Here is a 15644-nt window from a genome sequence, read left to right on the forward strand (position 1 = left end):
TTTACTTTACCATAAATGGAGTCAATTAAGCGAAAGATGACATATATTTAAAGTTATTACCTGGATTAAAATCGTCATTATTCTTAATTCTTCCCGAAATGGCTAACTTTTTTGAAAATATACCTTCCATTGCCTTATACTTGTGCAACTCAATATTAGAGACCACATTTTGAGTTTGAAAATCATCAGGGAAGAAGGCCTCGACACAAGTTATGAACGCTCCCATGCAATTAGAATCATTTTTCGCTTCATCATCTCTATAATAGTAGTAAGGGTTCAAGAGATATCCAGTCAAATGCAATGGCCCGTCAAGTCGATCTTTAATCCTTGAATCAATGATGTACATAATAGGATTATATGTTTCTTTTACATCTTTACATATTGTAATGACTTCTTTCTTAGCATCTTTAATTTGACCATAAATGAAACCCATTGATGGTCTCAAATCACCATCCACGAGTCTTAGCAGCTTAACTAACGGCTTAAAAACTTCTACACAAAATGAGAGATTGGTCCAGAAAGATTGGCTAACTATAGTATTATACGCTGCTATTCCCTTTGGTTGAGTAGCATACTTACAACCACTCCATTCAGTAGAAAGAAACATATATTTTAAATTTTCCTGCTTTTCTAACATACTTTGCATCGTAAGGAAAGAACTTGCAAACCTGGTAACACCTGGCCTCACAATATCCCTTTTTTTTGTAAACTTTCTCATCAACGCCAAAGTTTTATGATGTGCATAAATATATACAGTTAAAGACTTTGCCTGGTCAACCACAGCCTTAAAATTTGGAACTTTACCTGCATAAAGTTGGTTTAAAGTATATTGGTTAGTAAACTAATTAGCAAGTACAGTAGGTTAAAATGCGAGAAAAATTAAAGATTTACCAATTGCTTCCAGGACAAGGTTAATTGTATGAGCAGCACATGCCGTCCAAAATATGTTTGGTCTCTTTTGCTTCAAGAGTCTAGCTGCATCAAAGTTATTGGTAGCATTGTCAGTCACAACTTGTATCACAGCTTTACTTCCAATATTTTCAATCCACTTGTCTACGTAGTCAAATATAAACTTTCCTGTATGTGCCTCCAATGAACATTCAACTGATGATAAAAAAGTAGTTCCAATTTTGCAATTAACGCACAAGTTCATTATACTTCGTCTTTTTCTGTCGGACCACGCATCAGTCATAACGGAACATCCCCCATCCTTCCATTCATCCTCCTGTGCCTTCATTTTTTCTTTTGTACTATTAACAGCTTGCTTTAACAGAGGTTCCCTCAACTGATATTGAGTTGCTGGTATGTATCCAGGACCAAATTGTCCTACAGCCTCAACAAACTTACGAAAACCATCATTGTTAATTGCATTAAATGGAATCCCAGATTCGTAAACCCATTGAGCTAGATATGTGTGCACCTCGTTCGTTCTACTCTTGAACAATGCCTCATTAATATGTTGTTGTCTTTTTTTGTCAGATGAGGATATTGCTCTTGTATATTGATCAATTGGACCTAGTGGGTGTGGTTTCTTGCTCATACCGTCTATGTCAACACAATCATCAAACTCATTGCTATTCATTGTGATATTAACATCTTTCCTGATTTCTTCACGTGTCTTCCTTTTGTTTTCTTTGGTGATCTTAATCTCCTCCAATGCTCGTTTATATTTTAGTTGGTCTATCGGAGAAGATTTATCACATGATACTACATTCCCTTTAACACGAGCTATATGTTGCTTTAGGCGAAAAACACCTCCACTGAGTACTCTGCTACATAACTTGCATTTAACCCTCTGTGAATTTCCTGCTATAACCATTTCACCAAATTCCCATCCCATATCTTCAGAATTACACTTTAGTGGATCATCAACAGCGGATGGATTACAATCAGGAGAGTTTTCCATTCTGTAACTCTACAAGAACTCATAACTCATTCAACTTAATAACTCATTCAACTTAATAAAAATTATGAATCCCTAAAGTGAGATTGGGGATGATAAAACAAAATATAGACACAAGAACCATTACCCATTCTAAAATATTCGAAGATCATATAGAAATCTATACATATCTCCATCAACAAATAAGAATTAAAAAGAGCTATATATGGTTATAACTATTATTTATAAGAAACAAGAATCAAAGTTGAAACATAGAACAATATAATTAGAGGAAATTGAAATCAATACCTCTGGATTCTGATATTGATAGGTTCTTCTTTGTCGATTGTGTTAGGTTTGTATACCCTTTTTCTCTCCTCTCCTCCAGAAATATCAAGCTTCAAGACCCAGTTGTGTTTGTGTCCGACTTTTTTTGTATGTATAATAATTGATATGTGGTTGACTTTCCCGATTTCTAACCCGACTTTTGACCGAAATTAACAATACGTTTTTTGCAGTGATTAGCTGGTATTAGATCGGCAACATCTCTCCGGCCGACATTTCGGCCGATAAATCGGCTAATACGCGGATTTCTACAACACTGACTCTACTCAATGAATTTGTTATTATGAAACACAAGGACTGAAACTAAAAAGTACAAAAAGTTAAAGCCCCGACGATAAAAGAACTCATAAATTTTCCAAAACAACATAGAAAAGCCAAGACTCTTTGAACACTTTTCTTCAGTTCTGAAAAAACATCCTAAACAAACACACTTCACCTTCTTACAATCTCTCTCATCTATCTCATCCTCCATTCCCACCAAATAAAATCTCAGCCGTCCGATATGATTTTCTTACTATTCTCTTTGATCCTCACTGAAATGGGTCTGATCACAATGTTTGTGTTCAAAACCCCATTAAGAAAGCTGGTGATAATGGGTTTGGATCGGGTCAAAATGGGCCAGGGTCCGATTGTAGTGAAAACGGTTGGAGCTACTGTTTCTGTAGTGATGTTGTCAAGTGTTTATAATGTTGTGAGTATACAAAAGAGTAGAATTCAAGATGGTGATTATGTTAATCCAACGGATCAGGTTCTTTCTGCTAGGAGCCTTCTTGAAGCCTCTCTCATGGGTATTTATCAGAATCTCATGTTTCTTTATGTATCTTTATATATGTTTGTTTGTATGTAGAGGTAAGGGATTATATACATACCCCTTGTTTTAGGCTTGAAAAAACAAGAAGAAATATGTTTGTGTGTGTAATAACAATATTGGATTTATGGAAATGTTTATAATAGTTTTGTGAAATTTTGTTTATGTATGTGAAGAGAGAGGCTGGTTTGGATGTTAGAAAGATCGAATAATGAGAGTGATACGTGTTTTGATTAACTCGGGCCATGAGAATTAGTAGACCAGTTATGCAGGATATTTCTGTATGTTCTGGAACAACATAACATCTTAGTTGGTTTTAATAGATAATCTTGTTTTGTGCTGGGCTTTTCGATTTTAAGTGGATTGTCTATGTGTAAGCAGGAGTTGATTTAGTTGAGGAATTTGGTACTCTTTTGTTTTTTGTGTCAAATTTATTGTATAAGTCGTAGATAGTACACTATGGTTTGTGATCTGGTTGATGTATGTTGTATTTTCAAGGTTAAGTACTCAATTGCAGTGCTTTAGATTTGGATCATTGATAAATAGACCTGAAACAGGGTTTGTATAAGCAGAAATGTACTTTTCCTAGATTGCATGATTCATTAAACAACTTCATGTAATTTTTTATATTCACCTAGTACAGATTCGTAAATGTTGGAAACCGTACTATACTGCTCTATCGTTTTGCATTGTATCTGTTGGTGTCCAATTTGTTTTTCCTAGAAATTAAAAGCTTAGAAAATTGAGGGGTATTCCTGTATGAAATCCAACTCTTGAGTTTATCTTTGTTACCTTAGAGGTAAATTGGTTAAGGGAGCAATAGAATTTCTGATCTGCCAAAAGTGTCCATTTTTTCTTGGTATTGCATGGCGGGTAGAGTCCATGGCTTCTTTCTAGTTCATTCACATTTTAATTTTAGGTGATTTCTTTTCAGGTTTCTCCCTATTCCTTGCTTTGATGATCGACAGATTGCATTACTATATCAGGGAGCTCCGTATTAGAAGAAAGGGCATGGAAGCTATTAAAAAACAGAATCGACCAGTTGAGGATGTAAAGGCTGGAGGTTCTGAGGAAAGGAAAGCTTTGGAAGATGAGGCTGTTATGCTTAGGGAGAAGTTCAAGAAACTGCAATCAGAACTAGAGGCCAAGACTAAAGAAGCTAAGAATGCAGAATCCAATGCTATTGCCATGAGAAAGCAGTCTGAGGGATTTCTTCTTGAGTACGACCGTTTACTTGAGGACAACCAGAACCTTAGAAACCAGTTGCAAGCTGCGGATCGTGGACTTCCACAATCTGGTAACATGAAGGTTATGTAAAATTTATGTCATCTGTTGGTTCAATTTTCTTCTTCACTGTTGTCAAGGGTGCACTAACTGAATGGTAGAGAGTTTCTTGGTTGTGATGCAATAGGTAACCTGTTATTAAACAATATTGAAGAGGAGAAAGTGTAGTTATACTTTGGGGTAGCTAACTTATTGTTAATTATATCATATATTTTATATGGAATGGAGCCATATGCTCAAGTTTCTGGATGAAGCATGTTCGTTACCCAAACAAATTACCATGTTGTAATCTTTTTCATAAATTTTCAAGTACCATGGTCTTGGATGGAGGATTACAATATAATAATACATTTAAAAGAAAATAAAGGACGACAAAATAAAAAGAAGACATCTTTGTTTTCAGTTTGGAGGGAAATAAAACCCATAATTATAAGATACTAGTAATTACTACTAACCACTAGGAAAGAAAGGAGCTATGTTTTACATTTGAATCAGCAAATCAAAAAATTGAGGTATAAAATCTAGACATTAAGAATCAAATCAAGGTCCAGCGAGCAAAAATGTACCCTAGACAAGAAATGCTCAGGGAGTTTTCGAGTCAGTGTACTAATTTACCTACCTGATTGTAGGATGCTTAGGGACTACAGTTGCAAACAAACAGAGCTGAGGTTAAGTTTTTTTTTTTTAAAAAAAGGGACGAGCCGAACTGAGTTTAATAACCAAAATAATTTACCTAGCTGATTGTCGCCTAGGAACTGATGGTATGCCTGGGGTCTGCCCTTGTGAGCAAGTTTGGACATCCCGATCAGGATGTTACAGAGTCCCTGGCCTGTGCTCTGTTTTTTATTAGGTAATTATCGAAGTAAGAACTGGAGATAGCAGGTTATCGAAATCATAAACTTCCTTTTTTATCCTTCTCTCAAGGTTAGAGGATTCTTCAATGTTATGTTGATCACAATGGTATTACATTTTTAATATAACGTGTCTAACTCTTTGGTTTGATGTGATGCTTTAGATTTTGATTGTAATAAGAAGGGTTGTTTTTTGGTCAGAGTACTGTGTCTCTGCGATTATCATTTAAGAAATAACTAATAAGATTCCAAGTAGAACCAGTTTTCAATTAGCTAATATTTTTCTGGTACCATGTGGAGTGGATTTGGATGCGCTGACATTCTGATTTCTGAATAAAGCACTGTTGTGAACCAAATAAATTAGTACCATCTTTTACCAGCGCTTTGAGTAGTAATTTGAACAAGTTTTGCAGGAATGTATTACAAAAACAATATTAGTCCAGCAAATCGAGTTTTAAGCCAGCATCCGCAAATGCCAAAGCCTTTCTAATACCATCAGACATATAAAGCTGCTATTGCTAAGAATGTTAGAGTAAAAGTATACGCCCACCACGCCACATTGAATTTTTTTTCACAGCTTTCTTGAACAATTTTGTCCTAGAAGCCTACATTTCATATAAAATCAAGCAATCAAAATACAAATATTAAACTAGTACATATATAAGATAAGAAAAAAAAATAATCCCCCAATTGTTGCCTAGAAACTTTCTTGATCTTCAGTCTTGCTATTACACAAATAGATTCGTTAATCATATCTTGCAATCCACAGAATTGTTGGTAACTACAAACAACACATACTTATTTGTAAACGTTGAAGCAAAATCTGAGAATAATTAAAAAATGAAGAATTAAAGCCATGATTTTTCATTGCTCTGGGTTGTCGAGGCCCTGCAGGTACTGGGCGAGATGAAATCATGATTTGACTGGACATGCGCAAGTAAGACTCAGCAACTCATTTCAAGTCATCTGATGCAACTGGACTGAGGTTAACCTTGGTCAACCAAGGATGACAATAAAGTTGCAGAGTGAAAGGTTAATCTCAGGCAAACGATTTACCGGGAAAGGTTCCCCGTTGCATGGCTATTACTGATGAGAAGAAAAAATAATAATGCCAATGCCAGAGGAAATGGACAATAAAAGAAAAGAACAGCTAATGGTGCTTGAATTAGGATTGCTTAGGGTTTCTATAGATCCAGATCTTATGCTGAGGTCAGGAAAACTGGAACCAAGTCTGCTTTCTTTTCTGCACTATTTTAGGGCATAATCTTTACATAGAAATCGCAACAATGTATATCACTTCCCAACAGAAATAACTGTTATGCAGAACCATTATCAACATATGCCTCTGTCAATGTAGAGGTTGACGGGAAGTATTAGTAGGATGCTACAATGCTGGTGTTCATGGATGGACTTGTTCTTATAACATTCAAGCCCACAATCGAATATGTATCGGACCCAACAACCCACCACATGTCAGTCCAAAAAAGCTAGCGATTTGATACAAATTGGTTGTTTACTTGTATCTGTAACGGTCTGGAACATTCTTATTCTTATCGACGTGGGATATTACAGTTCTGATCCTACATTGCAAAGGTTTGGCGTCTACTAGGATTTCTTCATGTGGTAATATTCCATGTTTTGCACGAGACTTATTAATTTAAATTTCTGTGTGAAGGTCGATATTTGACCAAGTGTGGCTTACTGGATAGACAGAGAAATGGGAGCAATGACAGAATGGGAGCAATGGCCACACCCCCTGCACTTCCCTTGGCCGGGCATGTCTAACAGTTCGTGGAAGGGAACTAGGGCCAGCAGTAACAAGTCTTAAACCCCCCAAAATGCATTTAAAATGTACATATTTCACGAGAAACACATCACATTTCAAGTTAATTAAGCAAAAAAAAAAAGAACTCTTGCAAACATACACAAGTTACATAATATGTTTGAAGAGATGCTCAATTTAAAAGTTATAAACTATATTAGTCAAAGAAAGAAAAGAACGATAATGTAGATAATTCATAATAAATATATTAAATAAATGAATGAAACGTAACCTCCCAAGTTGCTCATATTGTTATATAATAAATCCTCCCAATTATTGAGGTGGTATAAGATATAACATAAAAGGTCATTCGACTATAAATGCAACATTTTATTCCAAATAGGTAGAAATGAATACTGCACATTTAGTAAACTTGGTAGAAATGGGCCCCTTTGCCAACCAAAAGAAAAAAAATAGAACTCTTTTTTTTTGCTAAGCAGAACTAACTTTTTTCAACACTGCAAGCTGATCTATTTTCATTATTCCGGCTCAAAATTTTCCCTTCATTACTTCTTTGATGCCTGATGTGCTAGTTCCACATCAGATCTGGTAATCCCCCCTCCCATATTCATAATGTAGTTACATCAATTGTACAAACAGATCAATGAAATCGGGAAAAGCCAGTGTATCATACAGACGACAGCCAGTTTCCTGCACCAATATCAAACTACCATAGATATTAGATTCACTAATGTTATCAATCATAACTTGTTAGTACAAATAAGAATCTTACTTTTCTTTACCTCAAATTTTGGTCATAAAAAGAATGGATAGCATATCAGAGCATAAGAGACAGCAAAAAGACTGATAAATCTTATTTGGTCTGCGCCACTGGCTTGTGTTGCATTCACCACTGTACTTGTTGTATTAGTTACCTTCTTACTGCACCCATGATCAGATATAAGATGTAAGATTACGGCCAAAGATTCTACCTTTACTTCTCAATAAAATAAGTACTGTAGAATAATACCAAACCAAAACTCTAGCATCTATAAAGGCAGAACAGGACAAGTGAGGGTAGAAATGCAGTACAGAAAATTGTTCTAACCTGCCTGGAAATATACAAGCCCCGTGACCTGCAAATTGATCCCACAAGAGGACAGAAACAAGCACAGATTATTATTTACCATGAATTCCACAATGTGAATAGTGCCATGAAAAATTATTTAAGTCATTTCCATTAGAATAATACATCTGATGATGCATTGCTTCATGTCTTTTTCTTGTGACCAGATAAATTGAGAAAATGAACAAAGTGAATCCAGAACTCAATAGCTGAAATAAGAATACCATTCCATAGCATGACAGTTTCATTTATTTTTCATGGCATACAACCATTACCTGCCACTAAGATTATAAACTGAAGGCATCACAACAAATAATAAACACAATACCTCTTTTTTTGTTTGCAAAATCGATAAACACAAGTTTCAATGGCAGACCACATGCAAGCTCCTGGGACACAATAAGGAGACACTGTCTTTTTTAAACAATGTTATGTGTAACTATAGCGGGATACTCACAAACTATGTGCAAGACCAGTTTACCATTTTGTCTAAGCATATCCAAATGGAAGCCATCACCTCAAAACTTTCTCATCTCTTTGCAAAAACTAGATTACGGTGTTATCACTATATCAACAATGTACAAATTATAAAAATGGTCTTACATTCTAAAAAATAAAGCAAAAAGGCGCTTACAACGACTAAAATATAGCGACTAAGAAGCACTTACTGGGGTCAGTAGTGGTGATCATGGCCACTCCCTTAAAGTCACAAGACCCAGCATTTCTCCCTTCTTTCTGATAATAGCTATCAAATGCATAAGAAGCATGGTTCTGTACATTATTAGGCTTATAGCAAGTCTCGCCAGGTTGAATCTCTGAACAGTTTGCCCGTCCAGGTCCACAAGCCCAATCCAAGGCAGTTTGCAATGTTCTTGGGTCAACCGCATCCATGGCAATACAATACGTCTGATTTGTAGTATCATTAGCCAAAAATGTACCACTTCCAGACACATGAAGCAAGTAAACAGGCGTCGAATTTCCATAGAACAGTCCCCAATTAGCTTCAGAAATAGGAGAAGCCCTCAAATCCTCATTAAACAATTCATACAAATACACGCTAGAAGTTATCTCTGGATGAAGTGGTGTTCCACTTCTATCTAAAACATGCTTGATCAAGTTGGAATTATAAGTATCAGCATTGTCTATTGTAGCATACGGCTCCTTAGAATCACCTTTTGAAGGCCATCCAGTTTCCGTAACAAGAACTAACACATCACTAAAATTCAAATTGCTCATAGAAGAATAAACGGAATCAATCATAGCATCAAGAACATTCGTGTAGTGTAGCAAAGTATTCGGATCCACCATTTCTTTTGAAGGCGTTAAAGGCTTAAACAAAGAATTTTCAAGAGGAACAACACCCTTATTCTGCATAAACACATAATAAGGATACAAATTCATCATAAGGGGTGATTTAGTTCTCGAACAAAATTGAAGCAACTGAGTAATAATCGGGGTTAGGGTCTGATTGAAATATGCCTGAGAAGGCGGAAAAGGATCAAGAATAATCGAAGCAGCACTAGGGGTTGAAATCTTGATTTGGGTATGCAAATTTGAGGCCACTAAAGCACTATAAAGTGATTCAATTGCAGGCATCAAGATTGGTGCTGAAGAGGGTATTGTAGTTAAAACCTCATCCCCAACTGCAATGGCAGTTATGAGTGTTTGAGGGTAATAAGCAGCTACATTTCTACCAATCCAAGTTGCCGCGGTAGCGTTGGAAGCACCAATTCCAAGAAGCTGATTGTTGGGTACACTAATAATGACTCTAATCTTTGTTTTTGCAAGAGCTTTAAGTATATCTGGATTAGTATCATATAGTCTAATGTGTGCGATTTTTTGTAGTTGAAGAAATGATACCAAGTCTGATGCTGATACTAAATTTGATACATCTGTTCCAATGTTTATTCCCACATAAGGTTCTTGATCATCTTGCTTCTTTATCTCTACAAAAATGTCAATTTTACATTCAAATAGACATATATTCTGATACTATATGCACAAATATGTATTACTGAACTTCATGAATTGTGTGTGTGATGAGAGAGGGAGAGAGAGAGAGGGAGGGGGGGGAGAGAGGGAGGGGGGGGAGAGAGGGAGGGGGGAGAGAGGGAGGGAGAGAGAGAGAGAGAGGGAGGGAGAGAGAGAGAGAGAGAGAGAGAGAGAGAGAGATTGTACCTGGTAAGAGAGAGGAGTGTGCTGTACAGGTGATGAAAATAAGTAGAATTGAGAGAAGGGTGAGCTTAGAATCTGCCATTGAAATGAAGTTGAAACTCTCTTTGTATCATCTTTTGTATAATAGAACTGAAATGAATATGTAACACTTGAAGTTTCTTGAAAGTACAAAAATCTGAACTTTCTTGGTTTATAGGTTGGAATTTGTCTGAGTAAGATCACAAGATCTAACTACTGTTTGAGTGAATGAATGGGTTTTGCTTTGGGGTTTCTAAATGTTTGGAGAAAATTACCAAATAGGTCTTGTAGTTGCTAGTGCAATAATGAAGTGGTATCATATACTGTACTTTATAGCTATATATAAATGGAATAATTTAATAAGGACATTTTTGGAACTTTGTTTGTCTGCTGGCATATAGGTTCTGTGGGCATACATGAGCTTAAGCTAGATTTCCAGGCTGGACTTGAGTAGCTACATCTGTCTGAAAGGCTGAGGTGTGATATAATTACAAAAATGCCCTTATGTTATTCAAGTGACTGTGGTTTTTTTATATAGTAGTACTTCCTTTTGGAAAAAAGGCCCTAACATCAAATGGTCCAAAATATCATAATATCAGAAAATGGCCCTAAATATCACGCAACTAAAAGTTGCGTTCCTGTAATATGAAGACCACGCATGGTAAACATGCGTTGGTGTGAAAACCACGCATTATAAATATGCATTGGTGTCCTGATATATCCCTGATAACGCATTAATTTTATGCGTTTATACCCTTAACGCAACTTTTAAATGCGCTTTCAAAATTTTTATTTTTATTTATTTATTTTATATTCTAAAATTAATATTAACGCAAATAAAAAATACGTTTTGTAAAAACGTAAATAAAAAATGCGTTTTAAAGTGATAAAAATGGCCATTTTTTGAAAATGTGATATTTTGGATCATTTGTTATTGTTCAGAAATTGTGATAAAAAGGGCCAATACCCTTCATTTTGTTCAACTGTGGAAGCCAAGTGGAGGAAAGAATGGAGTTCGGGCATTGACAGCAGAAAGGTTGGAGGGGGTTACCTTTTCTGTTTTTTGTATTATACATTTATTAAGGCATCACGTGTTTTTCTTAAGCACATGAAAGAAAATAAAGAATGTTAACTTGTGGCCTTGCAGCCGTGACTAAAATAAGAATGATAGTTTCGGATCTTGAGTACAAGAGATAGGAGAATACGTCGGAAATATACAGGTGCACCGTACAAGTTGTGACCTACAAACTGAAATTTTTGAAAAAATTCAAGTTTCAGATCAAATACAAGAGATAGGACAGTATCGATGCGAACTGGCCATGAGCCCTGCAGACCTGTATACTTTACCATTTTTTCGAGGCTCATATTTTCTAATTTCTCCTATAAATTCTCTCCATTTGACGACTCTTTCTGATAAGCATGTGCAAAATCAGAAACTGGAAGTAAAATGCATTTGAACTGCCTCAACTCCACTATATGGCCAGCTCCACAGTGTCCGACATGATGTACCTAATCAAATACTACTATAGTAAATGTTTATACCGTTGCCCACAAGTTAACACTTGACAGTCTATCACTCATTGCAATTGCAAATGCTCTTTTCTGTATTTTTCAATCATGTTTAAAACAAGCAAAATTGTTTCAAAAGCACCTTTTGTTCCTCTAATTCTGTGAAACCAAATCATATCCTGCCATTATAATGTCTGTAATGGCCCCTTTGGAGCTGTTTGGTAATTTGGATTTGGATTTCATTTGAAATCCAAGACATTCAAATATTAGTATAAACATGAGAATTTGAAATGACAACTCAAATGCTGTCATTTGAAATTAAATGCAAGTTTCCAAATGCTTTCTAAGTATATTTTGGTGTCTGAATGTTTTCAACTTCTTAGGCGTGCTTCTATTCGATAAGAATACACCTAAAGTTTCGAGTTTAATTTGAATTGTTTATCAATGATTTGAGTTTGTGCTCTAACATTAGAGTAACATGGATGTTATTTGCTTAACTCGAACTCGATACCAGCAACCCTTGTATCTTCTACTTGTTTAAAATATTTACTCTAATCAGCTTTAACGATCATAATGTAATTTGATATCAATCTTTGATGAAAGGAAGCTGAAGAAGAATCTCCAGTATTAGGTGCAATGCAACTTTGAAGTTCATCCTATAGAAACTCACATTATGTCAACAAAAAGGCAAAATTGAGTACAAAAGCAGCAATCATTGCCCCAAACCCATTACAAAGAAATATACTACTTTAGAGCAATTACAGGGTCATCCCATCTACATTAGATTGCTGCAACCATAAATTCATCACACTAGTGGACACCTCCAAAACGGCTGCTAGTTCAACATTTATATGAATCAGCAGAGAACTGAAATTATATTGCACAGATACCGTCTATCACTTGGTGTTCATCATCTCAGAGCATTCACAAATGCTAACAAGGACTCAACATCCCTCTTTTCCGATGGGTACTTCACAGCCCGGGAAGAGTGTTTAGGATAGAAAAGTATGGTGGGGAAACTCCCTAGCTGTAATTCTTTCTGTGCAAATGCCTTTTGGTCTCCATCTGCCTGGAACTTTGCAACTTTAACTCCTGTTCCAGCTAACTTCTCAGCCAATTCCATGTATGATCCTTCCATTGCCTGCTCATAAAATAAGAAGAGTTCATTAGAACAATCCATTATTAATGACAAATCGCCAGCAGAAAATACTCAATGTACATCATTGGATACTTAGGTTAATCAAGTATTTACCTGGCAAAATTGGCACCAAGGTGCGTAAAGAACAACAAGCCATGTCTCTTTTCTGTCTTCTAGTTTTATCAAATTTTCAATTCCTTGCCTGCTCAAGCTCACCACATGCTGGCTGTTGAAAATGTCAGTGACAGTGGCTTCACCATTGGCTTTAACAGCTCCAGTTCCATTGCCATTTACATTCTCCTCCTTTATATTTCCCTTATGCAGCCCACATTCCTTTGCAGTAGCATCCTCCCACCACCACCTTCCTTCTCTTTCGTGTTGACCTGGCAGAACTGGCCTTGTGCACGGCTCACAACCAATGGAGATGTATCCCTGTGCGTGCAATGAGTTCACAGGCACATTCATGGCACGGAGAAATTTCCATATGTCCGTACCTTGCACATTTGCCACTGGGTTCCATTTCACCAAACTACCTGGTCCACCCTCGAGTCCTTCAAAAACTGGATCCACTTGGACAACTGGAATCTCAGATCGAGTTCCTGGTGACTGATCTTTTCTTTGCCCAGTAACCCATGCTCTCAAACCCTTAAGAGCTCTCCTCAAAGGTCTCACTTTCCTCACACGGCAGCACTCCTGGTGGCCATCTTCATAGAAAGAAAACAAGCCCTTGGTCCTCACCAAAGCCTGAACTTCAACAGCATCTGGAAACATGTATTCGATGTGAATGCCATATTGCTTTTCAACTGCATCAAATAATTGGTATGTTTCAGGATTAAGCCTTCCAGTGTCCAGGCTGAATACTCGGAATGGACGACCAGTTAAATGAGCATACTCGATCAAAGCGACATCCTCAGCACCACTGCAAATTAATAAAACAGTTGAATTAATGTTCTGAAGGTTTCAGTACACAATCATAAAAAATTAAGCTAGAATCAAATATTGTAATGATGCAAGTAAAAGCCATACAAAATTTATTGCTAACCAAGAATATCTACTCGATGCAGTGTGCAAAGTGTTCTAGTCAATTTCAAATCAAAAACCAACAGCAGATCAGGAAATTCATGAGTTTTAATGGTCTATAGAACAGGACATCTAAATTTTTACTAGCCTTGGGAATATACATCAACAGAATACATTTATGATTTAACTCAAGTAGGCATGATTCTTTAGTGCACAAGAATAAATTCTATAGCCTTTTAGCAAAGAAAACAGTAGAATTTCGACAGGCAGTTTGATTTTAACATGTAAATTGAAAATTATATCTTTATACAAAGTTTAAAGCACAATATATATCAAAACTCATATGGAAATGAAAATAAAGTAAAGAGCAAATTATACCTGAAGGCAATTGCAATGTCATTTCCAAATTTTTCGAGGGCCTTGTCCATAATCTCAAGTGGGGATGCATTTTCAAGATCCTTAGCCAGTTTTTCATAGTCCTCTACCTCCACTTCAACTTTCTCCACCACTTCTGCAATTTCACCTAGAACCCCAGGGACAAAATTGTCATTTTAATTTTCAAAACACACTTCTAAACGTTTAATTTATACTAGCTAATTAGCAACACTGGTGAAAACTTTAACCTCAATGTAACCAGTAAATCTCTCCACACTACAAGTGCCTATTTTTAATAGCTTTAATCAAGATTCATTAAATTAGATACATAAACAATGATCTAAATAAAAGTAAACCGTAGCTAAAATAAAATTATAAACTCTACACAGATGCGAGCTTCAAAAAATGAAAATACAAAACACAAAACACAAAACAATACAGTTCGCCAATAATACAGATACAATTCAATTATTTTACAGTTTGTAAACAAAATAAATATGTGGTTAAAACATGCTCACGTGCACACACGCCTGTTTAAATTGTAATGAAACACAAACTAAAATCAGACATAACTCAATGTTAAAACATGAAGACATACCAGGAGAAAGAACAGTAGAAGCTGCAACAACAACCGAATCATTTCTCTTGGGCTGAGCATTAAGAGGCTTCACAGCCACCCGTTTCCTAGAAACATTTATAACCGTCGATAAAGATTGAGCCCGATCCAACGGCTGATATAAACCTAGCTGCGAAACTGCAAAATTAACAAAATTACCATCATTAAAACAGAAAACCCCGAAATTTTATTGGAACATATACTGATTTGTATCGCATATAAGCATAATTATTAAAAAAAATCAAAACCCGTGATTTTACATTTATCAATCAAAACAAAAAACAAAACTAGCATTGCATGGTTAAAAAAATAAAATAAAATTCACCTTTGGTTTGTTCAAAAGAAGAAAACGAAGTAGACATAGAAGTAGAAGAAGTAACAGCAGCAAAAGCCATTGTATCTTCTGTGTTTGTGTGTAAATGTGTTATATGAAGATGAGTTATGATTTATGAAGTGGTGTGAATATGAATGAAATATATAGGGAAAGAGTAAACAACGGAGAGGGAAGGTGTTTAAGACATAAGCTGGCGGCCTTTCAGGGTTCATTGAACCTGGACACCCTTTTTTCCAGATTTATTTATCGCTGACAATATGACTTGATTTATTTGGCTGGTGCTACTTTTTTCATATTTTTCTTTTTCTTTCTTCTCAGCACTTTCGTCATTATTTTGGTCTCACTTTTTACTCCTATTCTATTATGGGGGCTCGTGTGGTGAAACGTGAAATCTACTGTGT

The 15644-nt window shown here is 35.9% G+C and overlaps 4 protein-coding genes across 5 annotated transcripts; 1 reads left to right on the top strand and 3 right to left on the bottom strand.

Moving 5' to 3' along the window:
* Nucleotides 1-320: 320 nt before the first annotated feature.
* Nucleotides 321-1906, bottom strand: LOC141673490 (uncharacterized). Its single transcript, XM_074480241.1, has 3 exons — nt 892-1906; nt 371-804; nt 321-326 (listed from the first exon to the last, which is right to left on the bottom strand). Exons 1-3 carry the CDS (start codon nt 1904-1906, stop codon nt 321-323), a joined length of 1455 nt encoding a protein of 484 aa, XP_074336342.1.
* Nucleotides 1907-2525: 619 nt separating this feature from the next.
* Nucleotides 2526-4568, top strand: LOC141671992 (uncharacterized). The gene is made up of 2 exons (XM_074478470.1): nt 2526-3015; nt 3970-4568. Exons 1-2 carry the CDS (start codon nt 2730-2732, stop codon nt 4350-4352), a joined length of 669 nt encoding a protein of 222 aa, XP_074334571.1. The 5' UTR covers nt 2526-2729; the 3' UTR covers nt 4353-4568.
* Nucleotides 4569-7178: 2610 nt separating this feature from the next.
* LOC141671445 (glucan endo-1,3-beta-glucosidase 1) lies at nt 7179-10550 on the bottom strand. 2 transcript variants are annotated; one of them, XM_074477697.1, is made up of 5 exons: nt 10237-10550; nt 8727-10004; nt 8041-8068; nt 7736-7874; nt 7179-7643 (listed from the first exon to the last, which is right to left on the bottom strand). In XM_074477697.1, exons 1-4 carry the CDS (start codon nt 10313-10315, stop codon nt 7748-7750), a joined length of 1512 nt encoding a protein of 503 aa, XP_074333798.1. In that variant the 5' UTR covers nt 10316-10550; the 3' UTR covers nt 7179-7643; nt 7736-7747. The 2 variants fall into 2 exon arrangements, with proteins under 2 accessions (XP_074333798.1, XP_074333797.1); XM_074477696.1 differs by having other exon boundaries at nt 7179-7659.
* Nucleotides 10551-12331: 1781 nt separating this feature from the next.
* On the bottom strand, nt 12332-15421 carry LOC141671446 (5'-adenylylsulfate reductase 3, chloroplastic-like). The gene is made up of 5 exons (XM_074477698.1): nt 15235-15421; nt 14892-15047; nt 14297-14441; nt 13013-13817; nt 12332-12901 (listed from the first exon to the last, which is right to left on the bottom strand). The coding sequence occupies exons 1-5, from the start codon at nt 15302-15304 to the stop codon at nt 12671-12673; spliced, it is 1407 nt and encodes a 468-aa protein (XP_074333799.1). The 5' UTR covers nt 15305-15421; the 3' UTR covers nt 12332-12670.
* Nucleotides 15422-15644: the final 223 nt, after the last annotated feature.

Source organism: Apium graveolens, chromosome 7, assembly GCF_009905375.1.
Source record: "Apium graveolens cultivar Ventura chromosome 7, ASM990537v1, whole genome shotgun sequence".
NCBI classification, from domain to species: domain Eukaryota; kingdom Viridiplantae; phylum Streptophyta; class Magnoliopsida; order Apiales; family Apiaceae; genus Apium; species Apium graveolens.

Bases quoted from the DNA above. Each gene is read 5' to 3' on its own strand.
- LOC141673490 (XM_074480241.1), bottom strand. From the start codon at position 1,906: ATGGAAAACTCTCCTGATTGTAATCCATCCGCTGTTGATGATCCACTA. The intron at 805-891 runs GTAAATCTTTAA...AACTTTATGCAG, and splicing joins CCTTGTCCTGGAAGCAATTG to GTAAAGTTCCAAATTTTAAG.
- LOC141671992 (XM_074478470.1), top strand. From the start codon at position 2,730: ATGATTTTCTTACTATTCTCTTTGATCCTCACTGAAATGGGTCTGATC. The intron at 3,016-3,969 runs GTATTTATCAGA...ATTTCTTTTCAG, and splicing joins TCTTGAAGCCTCTCTCATGG to GTTTCTCCCTATTCCTTGCT.
- LOC141671445 (XM_074477697.1), bottom strand. From the start codon at position 10,315: ATGGCAGATTCTAAGCTCACCCTTCTCTCAATTCTACTTATTTTCATC. The intron at 10,005-10,236 runs GTACAATCTCTC...ACATTTTTGTAG, and splicing joins ACACTCCTCTCTCTTACCAG to AGATAAAGAAGCAAGATGAT. The intron at 7,875-8,040 runs GTTAGAACAATT...TCATGGGTGCAG, and splicing joins GCTTGTATATTTCCAGGCAG to TAAGAAGGTAACTAATACAA.
- LOC141671446 (XM_074477698.1), bottom strand. From the start codon at position 15,304: ATGGCTTTTGCTGCTGTTACTTCTTCTACTTCTATGTCTACTTCGTTT. The intron at 15,048-15,234 runs GTGAATTTTATT...TTAATTTTGCAG, and splicing joins TTCTTTTGAACAAACCAAAG to TTTCGCAGCTAGGTTTATAT. The intron at 13,818-14,296 runs GTATAATTTGCT...ATTAATTTGCAG, and splicing joins GACATTGCAATTGCCTTCAG to TGGTGCTGAGGATGTCGCTT.